Source organism: Triticum aestivum, chromosome 5A, assembly GCF_018294505.1.
Source record: "Triticum aestivum cultivar Chinese Spring chromosome 5A, IWGSC CS RefSeq v2.1, whole genome shotgun sequence".
NCBI lineage: Eukaryota > Viridiplantae > Streptophyta > Magnoliopsida > Poales > Poaceae > Triticum > Triticum aestivum.
This window is the reverse complement of record NC_057806.1, coordinates 222,378,125-222,397,564: the sequence shown is the minus strand read 5'-3', so window position 1 is coordinate 222,397,564 and position 19,440 is coordinate 222,378,125. Positions and strand designations below refer to the sequence as shown.

At 50.3% G+C, this 19,440-nt stretch overlaps 1 protein-coding gene across 1 annotated transcript; it reads right to left on the bottom strand.

Annotated features, from left to right (window-relative positions):
• Positions 1 to 5,234: 5,234 nt before the first annotated feature.
• On the bottom strand, positions 5,235 to 15,945 carry LOC123102832 (translocase of chloroplast 90, chloroplastic). The gene is made up of 3 exons (XM_044524265.1): positions 15,747 to 15,945; positions 15,498 to 15,619; positions 5,235 to 7,637 (listed from the first exon to the last, which is right to left on the bottom strand). The coding sequence occupies exons 2-3, from the start codon at positions 15,610 to 15,612 to the stop codon at positions 5,398 to 5,400; spliced, it is 2,355 nt and encodes a 784-aa protein (XP_044380200.1). The 5' UTR covers positions 15,613 to 15,619; positions 15,747 to 15,945; the 3' UTR covers positions 5,235 to 5,397.
• Between the last annotated feature and the right edge of the window lie 3,495 nt (positions 15,946 to 19,440).

Genomic DNA, 19,440 nt, shown 5'->3' with positions numbered 1-19,440 from the left:
CGACCTCGCCTATCAACTCGAGCTTCCTTCAAACTTTGCAAATGTTCATGACGTGTTCCATGTCTCTCAGCTTCGAAAGTGCTTCAAGACTCCTGACCGCACCGTCTACTTCGAGGACATTGAGATCCAAGCAGATCTCTCCTATCGTGAGCACCCAGTTGCTATTCTTGAAGAGACTGAACGCAAGACTACCAACAAGTCAATCAAATTTCTCAAAGTCAAGTGGTCACACCATTCCGACCGTGAAGCTACCTGGGAACGCGAGGATCACCTCGGTTCTGAGTACCCGGTGTTCTTTCAGTCCTAGATCTCGGGACGAGATCCTTTCGTAGTGGTGGAGTGTTGTAACACCCCGGATGTAACTTTCCCAATTTGTACTCCAACTCTTGCCGTTTCTGGCGTTAAGTTATATTTATTTCCTCGGGTTCGGGTTTTGTCTCCGTGTGTTGTTGTCGTTGTCATGCATCTCATATCATGTCATCATGTGCATTGCATCTGCATACGTGTTCGTCTCATGCATTCGAGCATTTTCCCCGTTGTCCGTTTTGCATTCCAGCGCTCCGTTCTCCTCCGGTGGTCATTTCTAGCTTTCTCTCGTGTGTGGGGATTAAACATTTCCGGATTGGACCGAGACTTACCAAGCAGCCTTGGTTTACTACCCGTAGACCGCCTGTCAAGTTTCGTATCATTTGAACTTCGTTTGATACTCCAACGGTTAACCGAGGGACCGAAAAGGCCTCGTGTGTGTTATAGCCCAACACCCCTCCAATTTGGCCCAAACCCCACCAAACTCTGCTCCATCATCTAGAGCGTTCGATCACGATCGCGTGGCCGAAAACCGCACCTCATTTGGACTCTCCTAGCTCCCTCTACCTATAAAACTAGCCCCTCCTCCGAAATTCCGGATCAAACCCTAGATCCATTCGTCTTCACGCGCACCGGACACATTTCGCCACCGACAGACACGTCCGGACCGTCGTCCGCCGCCACGTGGCGCCCCGGGATTCGTCCGCCCGGGCGCCCATGTCGCCGCGTCTCCCCGCCGCGCGGGCCCGCCGCAGCCCAGACCGGGCCCCCACGGCCCGCACCGCCACACGCCTCGCTGCGCGCGCCCGCCTCCTCGCGCCGCCTCCCCGCCACCGCGCCACCCGCGCGCGCCCTCGCCGGCGGCTGCCTCGCCCCGCGCCGGCGATGATCGCGGTCGCGTCGCCCCGCGCCTCCCAGCCCGGATCCGGCCGCCCCTCGCCGCGCCTCCCCGCGCCGCTCCGGCCGGCCCCAGCTCCGGCAGCCGCCGCCCCCTCCTCCGCCGGAATCTCCAAGTCCGGCGACCCCCCTCCAACTCCGGCGAACAGTGCATCTACGGTGATCCTCGATCCGCGTGTGATCCAGATCTGGGATATTTTCGTCTCGGTTGACTTTTCCCTCAGAAACCCTAGCCCATGTTACATACTTTGACCTGCCGTAACTTTGCATCCGTAGCTCCGATTCATGCATATAGTATATCAAAATGTTCATCTCAGAGAGTACATCATTTCGTTCCATTGCATCATTTTCATTTGAGTTCATATTGATGCCTGAAATGCTGTTAGAAGAGGGCTACTTGAGTTAATTGTCAGATCTGCTAATCCGTTTAGGTTTTTGTCTTTTTTGTCATGATTAATGTGTGCATGATATGCCCTGATGCTCTACATATGTTTTGTTAAGGGTTTTGTCATCTTTCCAGAGGTGCAACCCATGTATTTTTGTGATGTGTGTGGTGACTAGTGCAAGCTTGCAAAGTGGTGCACTTAGTAATTCTGTTTTCAGGGACTTAGCATTTTCACTAAGTCCTGGAGCTGTTTATCTCATGATGCCATATGTTCTTGTTGTTTCCTAGTGATCCGTGCCTCTTTTGATGATGATCGGTAAGGGAGTTTTGTTAATATTGTAGTGCTCTATCCATCCATGTCTTTGTTTGCAATTATGGAGCAACCTAGCTTGAGTCAATCAAACTCTACTTTTGCTACTTTGTGAATCTGGACAGATTGTCAACTTGTTTGCAATTTTGCCGGTGATGTTGTAGTTGATCCGTGCATGCTATGCTATTGTTCTTGACATGTCCAGCTTGTATTTTGTGCCTTCTTGATGGGTGTATGCTTGTCTTTCCATGCCTTGCACCGTAGTGAGTGCATCGAGCTCGTAAACATGCCTACTTGAGTTATATTTCAGCATGTGTCAGTTTTCACTAAGTATGAAAACTGATTATGTTTTTGCTATGTTCACATGCTTGCAATTGTATTTTCTGATCCCTTTTGGCTCAAGGTCACTAAGGGACTTTTGTTAAGCTCTTTGAGTAGCTCCATGCCATGCTTTACTTTGCCATGTTCAGATCCTGTAGCATGTATTTTTGTTGCTTCGAAGAGGGCTACCTGATTTGAAATTCCAGACAAATGTTGATTTCACTAAGTCTGAGATCTGTTTGCCATATGCATTTTTTCCATGCTTGTTTGAACCTGTTAATGGATGAATTGGCCGTAGCTCAGTGATAGAATTTTGTTAAGCATCTTGTGTGCATCTCTGCCATGTATTTTGTTGTCTTGTTTGGGTGCTGTAGCATGTTCATCTCATTGCATTTAGATGCCTACTTGCTGTAAATCGCAGACCGGTGTCATTTTTGAATCGCTTGCCATTTCCAAACCGTAACTCCGATTCCGGCGTTCTTTATATCGTTTTCAAACGATTTTGTCTCATCTTTCCAGTGGCACACTTGGAATTCTAAGTTGAGGCCAGGTTCGTGCATTTCCTGTCATATCTTGCATTTTACATCCCGCATCACATCCCGCATAGCATATCATCTTTGCATTGTGTTGTTTGAGTTTGCACGTGGTTGATTGTGTCCTTGTTGCTTGTTTGTCTTGTTTGGGTAGAGCCGGGAGACGAGTTCGTTAACGAGGAGCCCGTTGAGTTTGCTTTCGAGGATCCAGTCAACTCTGACCACTGTGCAGGCAAGATGATCATACCCTCGAAATCACTACTATCCTTGCTATGTTAGTTTGCTCGCTCTTATGCTATGCCAATGCTAGGATGCCTACCACTTGATTTGAAGCCTCCCAAATTGCCATGTCAAACCTCTAACCCACCATGTCCTAGCAAACCGTTGATTGGCTATGTTACCGCTTTGCTCAGCCCCTCTTATAGCGTTGCTAGTTGCAGGTGAAGATTGGAGGTCGTTCCTTGTTGGAACATTTATTTTACTTGTTGGGATATCATTATATTATCTTGTTATCTTAATGCATCTATATACTTGGTAAATGATGGAAGGCTCGGCCTCTCGCCTAGTGTTTTGCTCCACTCTTGCCGCCCTAGTTTCCGTCATATCGGTGTTATGTTTCCGGATTTTGCGTTCCTTACGCGGTTGGGTTATAATGGGAACCCCTTGATAGTTCGCCTTGATTAAAGCTTTTCCAGCAATGCCCAACATTGGTTTTACCATTTGCCACCTAGCATTTTCTTTTCCTTGAGTTCTACAGACTCAAGGGTCATCATTATTTTAACCCCCCCCCCGGGCCAGTGCTCCTCTGAGTGTTGGTCCACCTGTCAGCTATCGGTGGCCACCAGGGGCAACTCTGGGCTGGCCTACCCGTACCTAGGACAATCTGAGTGTGCCCTGAGAAAGAGATATGTGCAGCTCCTATCGGGATTTGTCGGCACATTCGGGCGGTGTTGCTGGTCTTGTTTTAACCTGTCGAAGTGTCTTGAAGAACCGAGATACCGAGCCTGATCGGAACGTCTTGGGAGGAGGTCTATTCCTTCGTTGACCGTGAGAGCTTGTCATGGGCTAAGTTGGGACTCCCCTGCAGGGATTTGAACTTTCGAAAGCCGTGCCCGCGGTTATGGGCAGATGGGAATTTGTTAATGTCCGGTTGTAGATAACTTGAACCTTAACTTAATTAAAATGAATCAACTGAGTGTGTTACCGTGATGGCCTCTTCTCGGCGGAGTCCGGAAAGCGGACACGATGTTGGAGTAATGTTTGCGCAGGTTGCTCTCTAGTTTCTCGCTCGTGCTTTGCCTCCTCTTCTCGCTCTCTTTTCCGAATAAGTTAGCCACCATATTTGCTAGTCGCTCGCTGCAGCTCCACATATATTTACCTTGCCTTACCTATAAGCTTAAATAGCCTTGATCGCGAGGGTGCGAGATTGCTGAGTCCCTGTGGCTCACAGATTACTCTTACACCAGATGCAGGGCCTGATGATTCCGCTTCAGGAGACGCGTTTGAGCTTAAGTGGGAGTTCGACGAAGACTCTCAACGATACTATGTTTCCTTTCCCGATGATCAGTAGTGGTGCCCAGTTGGGGGTGATTGGGACCTTGTCGCTTGTTGGGTTATCTTTTATTTTGACGCCGTAGTCGGGCCATGAGTGTTTGGATGATGTAATGTTATTTATGTACTTGATTGACGTGGCGAGTGTAAGCCAACTATGTTATTTCCCCTTTATTATTTATATTACATGGGATGTTGTGAAGATTGCCTAACTTGCGACATATGCCTTCAATGCGATTATGTCCCTAAGTCGTGCCTCGACACATGGGAGATATAGTCGCATCGAGGGTGTGACACTACCTCTCCCTCTCCTCACTCGCTCGAACAAGAAAGAAGGAAGGAGATGAACACAGTGGACACAAGTTTCTCCGGCCGGTGCACGAACGCCGCCACAGGCGCACGACCGCCCGAATCTTTTTTCTCTTTGCAATGTCTACATGGTGCTCTACTCAGTACAAACACACACCCACGACGGCCGCTTTGTAGTCCTACAGCAAACGCAACGCCCACGTTTCTCCAGCTAGCTATACGCTTGACGCGGCCATCTCCACCGGTCGCTGCTAACAACCTGCTAAACACCGCAACTAATACATGCATGCATGCCCATCTAGCTAGCTCACGTGCTGACCACCACGCCACGCATACCAAGAGCACACACGCACACCCATGCACACAGATCACACACACGAGCACATACTCATGCGTGGCTTATTTCTAACAGAACTATCATGGCACAAACTTTAAATTTCAAATATCCAGTATGGTTTAGCAGATCTATTCTGCCATGCCTTCCGCGGTACTGCATCATTTTACATGATCTGCTAGAGTTGCTCTCGTGCGGGGGCTAAGCACTTAGGTATCTTGTGCTACTTTTGCGGTTGTTTTCTTGCAAATTCCTCTTTTTAATCAATAAAAATGGAAGACTTTTGCCTTGTTTCAAAATAAAATAAAATCAGACATAGATTTAGGAAATCTGTACAATTAGGAGCCCCACATTAGCGGCGGGTACAGTAGCTTGACCAGGTACGACTCCCAACTGCTGAACGTTTACATCATGAAATGGCTGTCTACTCTTCCGTCTATCTGTTCACTTATTACTCATCTAAGTCGGTGTCAAGCTGTTGGTGGCCTTTGCCAGTCGGCAGCAATCTTCTCCTTAGCAAGAACTGGACCAGTGATACGGCCACGACCAGAGCTATTTCCACATGGTCTGACGTGCTGATCTTGACACAGAGCCGGCCTAGATTTCTGCTGTTTACGTTTGCGCTGACCGATAATTTTGACCCACGGCCCACTCGGAAGACAGACTGAAGATTCGCCCCGATTACAGTCTCTTTCTCGAACGACAGAGCAGTGGCCGCCATGCTGGTGCTCCCTTCTCTCACAGGGTAGTCTTTCCCCCTTACTGTGACTTCCAGGCCACCTCCATCTGCCACTTGTCCACCGCCAACCATCCTCCCGGCATTGGCTACCAAGTGGATTCGTTTCCCAATGGTGATGGAGTCTTCTAATTTGGCCCCAGAAAAATACTTTGACCCGAATTTAGTAACAGAAATACCTCCTCCGGTGGTGTTCCAAGGCAGATTTTGGAACCTGGCATCCCCATGAACAGTAAAAACCAAATCCTTACTCGCTGTTTGCATATCCATGCCCCCCATCAATGAGTAGCGCCTTTGATCACTATAGCTTACTGAACATTCCGACTGGATATACATGTCTTCTTTGTCCTTCCTCATCTGTCCAGCAATAGATGTTGATATGTTCTTTTTTAAGTCATGACATGATTCAAAATTGATACCATTGAACCCAATATCATGGTCCCATCCTTGGGGATCCAAAACTGGTCTAAACAACTGATCATTAGTTATAACGTGACGGTAGCGGTGTGCTGGATAATCAGAGTCAAAACTTAATGGGATTTCCATATCTGATATGTGCACAACTGGGGATGTGCTCTCTTCATAATCATCAGCGACTGCAGATGATGCTTCGGTGTTTTGGGCTTCAGCAAGCTTTTGGCTCCGGATTCCCTCCTTCCACTGCTGTTTGAGGTATGAAGTCTCACGGTAGTCCAGTTCATCAAGATATGCAGTTCTCTGTTCTTTGGTCAACTTTTCATATTCAGATCTTTTTAGAACACGGAAAGGTGGTAGCTGATCATATTCATCCTCCTCATCTGATAGCTCAGTCATCTCATTGTCAACACCCTCAGTACTCAATGACACAGAAGGTTTAAGGAGTGATGAAAGAAGATGAGGGAGTGAAGGCAGCCTGGCATTTGCTTGTGACAGCAGAAAACTATCTTCGAACTTTAGTAAGGAATTTGCTTCTGCTAACAACTTGGTCGCCCCACACAGCAAAAGAAGTTCTGATACCCATACCTGCCCATTTGGCAAAACTCTTTCACCCCTGGTGTTCCGTCTGCACATTGGATGATTGTCAACCAGAACAATAGGGTTCTCCAGCTGTGTGTTAGAAGCTGCTAGCTGGATATGACGCTCCACGACATTCTTACAGTAACGGGTGTACGCGTCATATTCCAAAGGATGACCATCTGGTCCTTCAGGAGGAGATGAGGAACAGTGAGTCATTACAAGGACAGTGTTGAACCATATCGAAGAACCCAAGGTATCAGTTATAAGCTTCAGCAGAGGGTAGTCACTGCATCTGCTGTTAATATGGTCAAGCCGCTCAAAGTACAGGACGATATCAGGCGGGTTTCTTTTAATGAAACGCTTGACAGCATGCAAAATCTTCCTGTTCCTCCGTTGGCTGTGGTAATGAGGTAGCAGACCAGGTGTGTCGATAACTGTAACTCTTACTCCTTTGATATTTCCATGAACCCTCTTTATCCTACTAGTACCAGGAACAAGTGCATTAGTAGCAACCTTTGTTTCATCAAACATGGAGTTTATTGTGGCGCTCTTTCCCACACCAGTCTTTCCCAGAAGAAGAATTCGCAAGGGGAGGTCCAAATCAGGTCCACCGGGTGCTTCTTGTTCTGCTGCTATAACTCTGGCTTTGTTGATAGCAAGGTTAGTTGTCTTCGCATCTGATTCACCAGCCTTGATCAAGTTGGCAAGCTGCAGTCTGTACAGTACCTGTGCAACTACATTGGTACTGGGAGGCACTCCAGTCCTGTGTACCAGCCGCAAAAACTTAATTTGAAGTGCCTCAACTTGCTTTAGTGGATCTGACTTGTTGTGATCATGATCTGGCTGAAGAAGACCAGAGGAAACAGCCTGTGGGTTGGATGTGACCTCTAGTGCACGGCTATCATTGGAAGGAAATCTGTTGGCGGATACGATTTCTACAAACTCACTTTGTGTTGTACCTGAAACAGGAAATCCACCAATTTAGCTTAACATTTAACAGGAGGATGGCTTTATAACAAAATGTCGTCAGGAAATGTCTCCATGTGACGGAATAAAAAATAAAACAACAATTAGCAATAGGACCTTAAGCTATGCAAATGAAATCAACATAGACGGCACACTAAAGGGATATCACAACTGCAATAACAGCAAGTGAACATCCCCAAGTCCTATAACTTTACATCAAGAACATAGGGCTCCCGCTCCGCTCCGCTCTAAGCCCTCCGTCGTGCGTCACTCCGACGCCGGCGTCCACCCTCCCGCCGTCCGCCACTCCAGCGACGGTGGCCACCCCTCTCTCGCTCTTCCCCAACTAGGCCATGGCTGAGAGGCCGCTCTCCGTCACCTCCTCTTTCCCGCACAGGGAGCGGCCGTCTCTGGTATGGGACTTTCCTCGGCCTCGGAGAAGTCGGCTGCGGCTGCTGCGTAGGAGGCGGCGCAGGCACCGGCGCCGGAGGTGGAGTCCTGCCGGCGGCCAATTCCCTCAAAGGAAGCCCCCCGATCGAGGAAGACCCTGTGGAAGCGCAGGCGCGGCGTTGGGCAGCCAAAGGTGGCGCCGCGCCCTCCCTCCCTGGTCCGCAAAGAGATCTCACCGGAGATGCGCGACAAATGCTTCCGGTGCCTCGAGAAGGGGCAATTCCGGCGAGACTGTACCAACGACCTTGTCTGCATTCGCTGTGGGTTGCCGGGTCACGAGGGCCGCGTGCAGCCCCTCTTTTGAAGACGAGCTCAGGCGGGAGGCAGCGGCCAAGGTGGCTTGCCGCTCAGATTCTGCTGGGGGTCGGGACGTTGCAGAGGCCTCGGACTCGGCGGCGGCTCGGCACAAGCCGGTCGCGGCCTGGCAACCTCCTCCACCCCCTCCGCCGCCCCCCTCGGCGGCGAGGCCAGTCTGGCCGTTGCTGTCGGCCCCCAGGCTGCAAACTCAAGATGATCTGGAGGTGGAGCCCTCGAAGCTCTGCGTCGTCAGCCGCTCTGCCGCCATGGCTGACCTGGAGCGGCGCCTTCAGCATGCCATGGTCGCGTATGTGAGCGGCGCCAGGCGAGATGTGTCACCACGGTTCGTGCTCGACGCACTGGAGACGGAGATGGGCATCTCTGCAGAGTGGGTCTCGGTCCACCCCTACAGGCCAGAGGATTTCTTGGTGGTGTTCACGAGGCAAGATCACCGTAACAGGCTGGGGCAGAGCCCGGTTGTGGAGCATCATGGAGTCTGGTTGTTCTTCCGCCAATGGAACAGGCAGCAGTTCATGCGGTGATGAGGTACAAGGTTCGGCTCGAGATTGAAGGTATTCCTCCGCACGCTTGGGACCGCAGCGTCGTGGAGGACTTGCTGGGCTCTGCTTGCATCGTCGACTTGGTGGTGTTGGAGACGAGTTCGTGCTCCAACCTTTCATCTTTCCAGCTGTCGGCTTGCACGGCGGACCCGGAATCTATTCCGACTCGTCGGTGGCTTGCAGTGCCAGAGCCCGCGAAGCACGTTTTTGAGCTGCAGATGCTGCAATGCAAGATTCTCATTCACCTGGATTCAGTGACAGACTACTTCGACGCCGACGAGCCCTTCTTCCTTGGTGGTTCTTCGGACAATGGACAAAGTGGCTTGCCGGACGATGATGAGATGGAGAGGCGGTGGGGTCACCACCAGGCACCGGCACCGGCAGTTTGGGGTGAGGGACACACGCAGTGGCGGCGTTCAGGAGCATGGGCAGGGCCGTGGTGGCGGACGGCAGTTCGCCGGCGGCGAGGGCACTGCCGGCGGCGAGGGGCAGCCAGGGACACCCCAAGACTGGAGGCTCCCACCGATGAATGCCGACAAAGCAAAAAAGCATTGCGAGGCCCACGCAGAGAGTTCAGGATAGGCTGACGGTTCGACAATCTGCTTTTGACCGTATCGCCATGACAGCCAGTCCACGCGCCGCAACGGGAAGTTTGAATTGCCCAGGCGCCAACTCGGCGACTCAGCAGGTGGAGCGCGCACCCACCATGCAAGACTCGCGGGAGGGACGACCGGCTGGGGGGGCTCCGAGCCATCATTGGTTGGGGTTCGTGAGACCAGGACAGTAGCGGCAGGGCTAGATATAGATAAGGACATGGCTTCAAGGCCAGCCACGAAGGGGGCACAACTGTTGGTGGTGGATCCCGCCCCGCAACCCACTGCAGATCTTTTCTGCGTAGTTCAGGCTTCGGTTGTGACGGGGCAGGAGGAGGTGCCCGAGGGCCGCAGGGAAGGGCCGTCAAGTCGGACCGCAGAGGATCTAGCCTTGGTTTCTGTTTCGGCGGTGGAGACGGACAAGAGGGGCCCATCGGCGGCGTATGATACGGTGGATTCTCGAGTGGAGGCTGCCATCATGGAGCCCAGATACCCACTGTCGATCCCAAGGGAGATCACGACGGAGACCAACGCAGCTTCCAAAGATGGGGACAGCAGGGGACACGTGCCGGCCCAGAGTTCGCTGCTGCTGGTGGAGGTTAATCTAGACGCTGATCGCGACATGCAGATTGTCCAAGCTGCATGCAACCCAGGTATGACCCCCCAGGAAGCAGCTGCATATGAGAAGATGAAGTGGTTTTGCTCCAACCTGGTCAAGAAGCTAGCCCCATCGCTCCTCAAAGAAGTTCAGGCGACCACGCTCAGGCCAGAGGCGGAGCCCTATACCCCTCGCCGCATGACTAGAGCTACCAAACGTGCGTCATCGACACAGAAAGGAAAGGCCTCCCCGGCTGAAAACGTCTTACTGCGGGCGTTAGGATTGGCCCCGGAAGACTTGGAAGTGGACCATGCAACCATAGAGGAACTCATGTGCTATTTGATTCACCGTTGAGAGAGCATCACATGAGGATCATTGCAGCCCTCTTCGCAAGGATATGCCAGCGAGGAGGGACCTCTTGGAGGAGCAGTCGTCGGGGATCGAGACGCATTGAGCGCTTGGTTGGAGGTGGGAGATCAATATGCTTTATGGATCTCAACCTGCAAGTGTTGTGCTGAAACGTTCGAGGCCTGAACGATCCAGCAAAGAAGAAGGCGGTGCGGAAATTTGTGACATCGATGGGTGTGAACATGGTGTGCTTACAAGAGACCAAATTAGATGTAATTGATCGTTTCTGTGTTATACAATGTTTGGGGCCGTCGTTTGATGGCTTTGCGTATTTGCCTGCGTTGGAAACTAGAGAGGGGGTACTCCTTGCTTGGGACACCACGGTCATGGAGATAGATAACATACAGCTGGACACCAATTTTCTCACAGGGATGGTACACAGCAAGGACGGAGCCAAGTGGTGGATCTCGGTTGTCTATGGCCCTCAAGGAGATGAGCTCAAAACAAATTTCCTGTAGGAACTGAGAGTTAGAAGGGCAGGCTGTTTGGGACCGTGGATGGTTCTCGGGGACTTTAACATGATCCTTTGAGCTTCGGAAAAGAATAACACTAATCTGAACAGAGCGATGATGCGCAAGTTCAGGGACTTTGTGGACGACCATGAACTCAAAGAGTTATACATGCATGGTAGGAACTTCACCTGGACGAACGAGCGAGACAACCGGTTATGACCAAAATTGATAGAAATCTAGTTTCGTGGATTGGGAGCTGCACTTCACTGACTGTTTGCTCCAGGCTCTATCGACGAACGTGTCGGATCACGCGCCACTTCTACTCTCCACCTCCGTGGCGTTCTGCCCCAAAAAGAGGTTTAGATTCGAGCTTTTTTGGACTAAGCTTGATGGTTTCTTGGACGTGGTGCGGGACGCTTGGGTTTGCGATGGGAACATCACGGATCCCTTCAAACGGCTGGATGAATTGTTGCGGAGCACGGCACATGCACTCCAAGCATGGGGTCAAAGGAAGGTGGGCAACATCAAGATACAGATGACAGTGGCCAACTACGTTATCCTTCGGCTTGATAGAGCTCAGGAGCATCAAGTGTTGACTATCTAGGAGCTCTGGCTTAGGAGGACGCTGAAGTTGGCCCTGCTGGGCCTAGCCTCGCTCCAATGTACTATAGAAAGGCAGCGGTCTCGGTTAAGATGGATTAAAGAGGGTGACGCAAACACCAAGTTGTTTCAACTTGTGGCGAACGGAAGGCGCTCAAAAAACTTTATCCCGCGTATAAGCTTTGGAAATGACATTATCACCGATCAAGCTCGTAAGGAAGAGGTGTTCACCGAGGCTTTTTTTTCGAGAAAACGCAAAAGCTTTGCATTTCATTGTATTGAAAAGAAAGAGTGTTTTATGTTACAGTCCTCCTGGGAGGCGAATTACAGTCAGGGGACATGAGTTAGTGCACGTCCCAGGTCGGGGGCAAGACTACTCCAAGTCCAGCAGCGCCTGCCGTAGCCCAAAGTTTGGCCTCCTCCTTGATGCCGTGAACTAGCGCCCGGATGGAAGGGCGTGCGTCGTTGAAGACGCAATCGTTGCGGTGCTTCCAGATCATCCAGGAGGTAAGAAGTGTCGCGGATGCCAACCCCTTGCGCATCGCCTTGGGCGTGACCTGCCGGGCATCATGCCACCAATCAAAGAGGGTAGCCTCATTGCTCGGGGGCCTGCATGTCATGCGCATCCAGGAAAGGATCTCGAACCAGACGTGCCTCGAGAAGGAACACCCAAGGAGGAGATGGCGCATTGTTTCAGGCTCCTGGCAGCAAAGAGGGCAACTGTTGTGGTGCTGCAGTCCATGCCGGGCGAGGCGGTCCGCCGTCCAACATCGATCCAAGCTGACAAGCCAGAGGAAGAACTTCACTCTGGGGGGTGCCCAACTCTTCCATGTGAGCCTCCAGTTGCCGCAGGTCATCGAGCCGTGGAAGGAAGCAGTGTATGCAGATTTAGCGGTGTAGATGCCCGACGCCGTCCACTTCCACACGAGCTGGTCAGGCGCGTCAGAGAGCGTTGTGCTCTCGATCAAGCGCCATAGCAGGATGTACTGGCCGATTTCGTGAATGCCCACAACTCCGTGGATGTCTCGCGCCCAAAGGTGCCCCGGCAAGCCGTCGGCAACCGTCGTGGCCTTCCTTCTCCTTTTGGGAACGCAGGAGTGCAGGAGAGGCGCGATTTCGCGGACAGAGCGTCCTCCAATCCATCTGTCCTCCCAGAACTTCGTGCTCTGACCGTTGCTTACAAGCAACTACTGGGCAAGGCTAACTTGAGGGAGGCCACCCTGGACCCTGGATTTCATTGGTGTTCAAGCATGTGACCTCCACGAACTGGAGGAAATATTCACGGAGGATGAGGTGTGGAACACGATAAAGGAAGTCGGACCGAGCGCCAGGACCAGATGGGTTCATTGGCGCCTTCTATCAGCGTGCTTGGCCGATCATTAAGCAAGATCTCATGGCGGTTATGCTGAAGTTGTACATCGTGGCTTTGGGAAGCTCAATCGTGCGCACATTGTGCTGATTCCTAAGAAGTCGGACGCGGTAGAAGTGGGAGACTTCCAACCGATTAGTTTGACACGCGGTGCGGCCAAAGTCTTTGCTAAGATGCTTGCTAACAGAGCAAGGAAACAGATGAAAGAAGTGCTCGCGGCTGACCAATCCGCTTTCATCAAGACTAGGAGCTTACATGACAATTTCTTGCTAGTCAAACAAGTCGCACGGAAGGTACACAATCGCAGGAAAGCTAGGCTCTTCCTTAATCTCGACATATCACGAGCGTTCGACTCGTTATCATGGCCGTTTCTATTTGAGATTTTGCGGGCTAAAGGATTTGGAAGAAAATGGATTGAATGGATCTCCATCCTACTGAGAACGGCAACTACGCGTGTGTTGGTAAATGGAGTGCCAGGGGAAGCGTTTGCGCATGCGTGTGGGATGAGGCAGGGCGACCCTATATCGCCACTTCTTTTCGTAATCGCCATGGACGTGCTAACTTTGATGATCACAAAGGCGACGAACGAGAACGTGGTCAGCTCATTCCATGGCATTAAGGCCGTGCAGAGGATATCTATTTACGCTGATGATGTTGCTCTCTTCATCAGGCCTTCGGTGGCTGGCCAGCATTTTGTTCGCTGCGCACTGCAAGCGTTCGGGGAAGCGTCAGGTCTTCGAGTTAACTATAGCAAATCCTCGGCTATTTTGATCCGTGGAAACAATCTGGACAAGGATAGGGTGGCCAACATGCTTCAGTGCGATACGACGGATTTTCCATGAAAGTACCTTGGCCTACAGTTGGCGATCAAGCAGCTTACAAGGAATGACTGGCAGCCGATGCTTGATCGTGCGAAGAAAGTGGTCCCGGCATGGCAGAGAGGCCTGATCACGAGGCCAGGAAGGCTCATTCTTGTGAAATTGATCATGTCAGCGAGGCCTATACACCATTTCCTGGTGATGGATGCACCACTATGGGTGTATGACCTTAACAAGTGGATGAGAGCCTTCTTTTGGACGGCCAAAGATAAGGCAAATGGAGGGCAATGTTTGGTGGCCTGGAACAACATATGCAAGCCGGTGGGCTATGGTGGCCTGGGGGTCAAGAATTTGCAAATCCAAGCCCTCGCTCTGCGGGTTAGGTGGGAATGGTTAAGAAGAGTATACCCAGAGAGGCCCTGGCAAGGAATTCCCCTGGTTGTGGACAAGGAGGCGAGACAGGTGTTTGACAGCTTGGTAAAGATCAAGGTCGGGAATGGCACAAGGGTCCTGTTTTGGCGTGACAGATGGATTCATGGCTTTGCGGCCTCGGATGTTGCCACGTTGGTGGTCAGCGCGGTGGAAAAGCGTACAAGGAAAAGACGGGCCATCCAGCAGGCCCTCACAGGAGCGACATGGCCGTTGGACGTGCAAGGAGAGTTGTCCTTCACAGCCCACATTCAACTACTGCACCTGCAACAGGCGATCACCACAGTCCAGCGAGATCCGACAGTGGATGATGAGTTCACTTGGCCTTGTGACGTGTCGGGGTCCTACACTGCTCGTTCGGTCTATGATAGACTATGCCTAGGCTTACAGAGAGTACCCTTTGCTACTTGCATCTGGCGCAATTGGGCCCCTCTGAAGTGTAAGATCCATACTTGGCTGACAGTGCAACATAGAATATGGACTTCCGATCGCCGAGCTAGGCATGGGCTACAGGATGCACCTTCTGCGTGCTATACTTGCCTTCAGGACGAGGATAACGCAGAGCACATTCACATACAATGTAGCTACGCGAGAGAAATATGGCATCGTTGCTTAAAGGACCTCAACATTACCGTGCAACGACCCGACAGGGATGATACTTTTCTAGAGTGGTGGCTTTGGGCCAGGGAGAGTTTTCATGGCGCAGACAATAGAGGTTTCGACACTTTAGCCACGGCAGTGGCTTGGGCACTCTGCAAGCAAAGGAATGCTAGAGTGTTCAATCGTGCGGATCAAGTCAAGACGGTGGCACAACAACTGCATAGGCACATCTTCGACGAGATCAAGGAATGGAAAGAAGCTGGTATGGGTGTTGGTGTACTCCACAAATTTGTGAGAGAGTAGCCTTAGTCTCTAGGTGTTGGTGTGGGTTGTATCCATGTGGGGATGTTCGCATGCTGCACAAGTTCTTGTAAATGTCTTTTTGCCTTCTATAAAAGTAAGGTATGCCTTTGGCATACTGTCGAGAAAAAAACATCAGGAACATATATTAGGACAGAGAAACTGGGACTAACCAACGATGAACCAACGTTGCATTCAAGCAGTAACAAGAAATAGGCTTAATTCCATTAAATCATTGTAAACAAGGCTAAAAATCACTAGCAATTCGATACGACCGGACAAGAACCCTCAGCTAGCACGCTGAATATATATATATATATATATATATATATATATATATATATATATATACACACGGTAAACCAAGCAAGGAGAGTACCTTCCCCATCGCCCTGGGAGGCGCCGGCGTCGGACCGGGAGATGGCGAACGGCCTCGCCGCCAGCAGCGACGACCCGAGCCGGTATGAGATCCAGTCCCTGAAGTTCATCATCATCCTTCGCCTGCACAGAGGTGGCAGCAACTAAATCAGCGATGTTTTCTCCGCCAACTCGCAACAGAAAAGCCCAATCGGATTGACCAAGGAAAAAGTTCGCAATGGGACGCTTGGAGGGATTCGGTCGACGGTACCTGGTCGGTCGGCGCCCACGGCCGGAGGCTTTCGCGTTCTCGAGATGAGGCGATAGATATCGTTGCTGGAGATGTGCTTTATTTTTCTTAATATAATTTGTATTTTTTGGGGTTTCCTGTTTTCGTGTGGCCGCCGAAAGAGAGGACGGAGAGGAGAGTGGCTCAGTCGGGGGTCCTCAGCGGCGAACGCCCAACTCCAACGCAGCACGAGAAAACGGAGGTCCGTGCTCCGTGTCCGGTTTTTGTCTGACCGTGGTAGGTGCGCCCAATGCGGTCGACTCATCTTTCCCTAATTTTTTCTCTAATCTTTATTCTTTACCTCTTTATCTTTATCTTTACCTACTAGTACAAATGCCCGTGCGTTGCAACGGGCTAAAAATATCGTAAAACCTACACGCCATATCTTATATCTAGTTTCGATAAACATTAGTAATAAGTTCATAACATTATTGCTTTTCGGAGTATGACGTGTGGACGTAAATAAGCCACCCTAACATCTTTCATCCGATGGAAGAGTAGTAGTGCATGGAATAGTCTAGTAATCAGTTCTATTTTTTTACTTTTTGGAAAACAAAAGAATTTATTTATTTTAAAATAATTAAATATTTTTTATTTTTTTATCTTTTTATTAGAATTGAAACTTATTTTGATGATGAATATTTTTTTGAACACATATTTTTTAAATATGAATTTGAAATTTTGTGATCATTTTAAAACGATTTTCTTAAAAAAGGTTGGAGCATTTTTTGGAAGTTTTGTGCATTTAAAAAAAAGGGTGAACATATTTAAAAGCATGAAGTTTTGTAAAGTAAAAAAAATTTGAAACACTCTTTATCTTAAAAAAACACGCACGGTCGGTGTCCGCATCTAAAAAAAGGATTTTTGGTGTCCAGACATAGTATAAAGTTGAGAAAATCGTCGGGATGTCCTTTGATGGCTTCTCCTTCATCTTGGCATTATCATCGGGTGGAAGAGGAATGATGTAAGTGTTTTTAGTGGGATATACAGACGGTGAAATTGTTGTATACTATCGAGAATTTAATAACTAATCCAAAAGTTTTTTCTTAGAATTTTTATACGATTTAAATGCAAATGAATTTATTTTGGATGAAAGAATAGTGGTGCATTCAAACTGGATTGTTTATATACATTTTTTGTTGATATTCGAAAGCAAATAGGTTTTTACTATGCTGATTTTTTTATACAAAGTGTTGGTTGCTTGGCTCGCAAGATTATATTCCGTTCATTTTCTTTTGCACTATTTGAACTTGGCCCAAAGATCGAACCTTGCGCATTCCCCATCATCACCATAAAAAGGAAAAAAATTCTAGTAAATTTCATGTTGAGGCCACGTCGTGTACGCCTTGTCTAATATTTCACTCACTTGTAATTACTGTATCTGATAATGTATTCATAAGATGTGGAAGGCATGAATTTATTTTGGATGGAACAGTAGTGGTGCATTCAAGTGGGATTGTTTATATACAATTTTTTTTTAATATTCGAAAGCAAATGGGTTTTTACTATGTTGATTTTTTTTAGAAAATGTTGGTTGCTTGGTTTGCAAGATTATGTTCCGTTCTTTTTCTTTTGCACTATTTGAACTTGGCCCAAGGATTGAACCTCACGCACTCCCCATCATCACCATAAAAAGGCAATTTTTTTTAGTAAATTCCATGTGGAGGTCACGCCGTGTACGCTTTGTCTAATATTTCACTTAATTTTAATTATAGTATCTGATAATGTGTTCATAAGATCTGGTAGGCATGAATTTATTTTGGATGGAAGAGTAGTGGTGCATTCAAGTGAGATTGTTTATATACAACTTTTTTTTGTTAATATTCGAAAGCAAATAGGTTTTACTATGTTGAATTTTTTATAGAAAATGTTGGTCACTTGCTTTGCAAGCTTATATTCTGTTTTTTTTCCTTTGCACTATTTGAACTTAGCACAAAGATCAAACCTCGCGCATTCTCATCATCACCATAAAAAAGGCAAAATTTTCTGGTAAATTTCATGTGAAGGTCACGCCGTGTACGCTCTAATAGTTCACTCACTTTAATTTATTGTATGTGATAATGTGATAACATTTGATAAGCATGAACATTAAACAATGAAAGTGACAACGAACAACAGCAAGTACAATTATAATAGGTGTTCATCCAGGATTTTATTTTTTGCAATCCATAGCACACCTGGCGATATCCAGCAGCTTCTGGTCGGTGGAGCCATTAAAAAAAGCAGCACCAAAAGAATCCCCATCGAGAGTTATCTCCTGCGTGGACCTCATCACCAGAGCACCCACAGGAGCGCTGGCTCCTCTTCTCCGCCCCTACCCACCTCCCACGCGTGATGTGCTGTAGCCACACAAAACACTTTTTTATACAAAGTGTTGGTTGCTTGGCTCGCAAGAATCCCCAGCATGTTCGCTCCCCGCAAGTTCGCTCCTGGTGGCCGGGGCCGGTCGGTGGCCGCGTCTTCGTCGGTCGATGGCTGGATTCGGATCTCTCGGCGGCGGTGTAAGTCTGGTAAGTTTGCTGTTGCGTCACCTGATCTCGTTGTCCTAGGCAGTGCGCCTGATGGGGAGCTTGGTGGCCTCCCATCCCCCTCTCCTGCAGCCTCTGCGGCGGCCTCGTCGCCGGCAGCGGCGACGGCAGGGTCGCTGGTGGCTTCGTGTAACCTAGATCTTGATTTCTCCGCGGTGGCCATCGGGCCGCGGGACGTCCCCTCGGGTGGGCTTGATGGGCCTTGCGGTTTGCCATTGCCCAGTGGGCCTGCCTCTCCTCCCCCTCTTTCGTCGGTGGCAGATTTCCCCCCTCTGGTCCCGTCCGGCCCAGTTGGGCCCATCGTCCGGGTTCCTGCTCCTCAACCTTCTTTGGCCCATGTGGCGAGTCGGGCCCAGGTGGGCACGGCTCGGACGGGCTATTTATGGATCCCCCGCGGCTCTTCCTCCCCTTTGCTAGGGTTTCCGGCTTCCGCTTCCGATCTGCGCTGTCACCGTCTTCCCATTCGTCGCCTCATTAGATCCTCCCCACCTCCACCCCTCCTCCTTCCTTTTGCTGTGGTGCTATCCATGGACAAGTCGCGGGGCTCTTCCTGCGAGGCGCTCTCGGGCAGCAAGCGACGCCGTGAGGACTCCCCTTCCTCCGCGGTGGATCTGGAGCTTGAGGCTTCGCTCCGTTCCAAGTTGGAGGCGGAACAGGCGGCGCGAGCAGGTGGCTCGTGACCGCGAGGCTCGGGCTTCGGGTCCGGAGTGGTCGCAGCGCTCGGAGAGGGTTGGTGTGCCCGGATCCGGCCCGCAGGGCTCTAGATCTGGCCATTCTCTCTCTCCGGTGCTAGACCCGTGGGAGGCGGCAGTGGCCTCTGGCGGTGGTGTTTCTTCGTCTTCTGCCTCCCTTCCTGCTCCGGGAGTGGGCCGCGGTCCATCTGCTCCGTCGCGCCCTCCTCCTCCTCCTCGCTCGGTTGGGGTTGGTGCTGGTGCTTGTCCGCCGCCTCGGTCCTTCGCGGGGCTGGCGCGTCGGCCGCCCGGTCCGGCCTCTAGGGCGCCCCCTTTTCCGGGGATGGGGGATGGGATCCTTCCTCCTCCTCCGTCGCTTTCGCAATCCCGCCCGTCCTCTGCTTCCCATAACAACCCCTCGGCGCTCACCTGCTTCGCTTGTCACATGCCTGGCCATTTCCAGTCTCGCTGCACCAA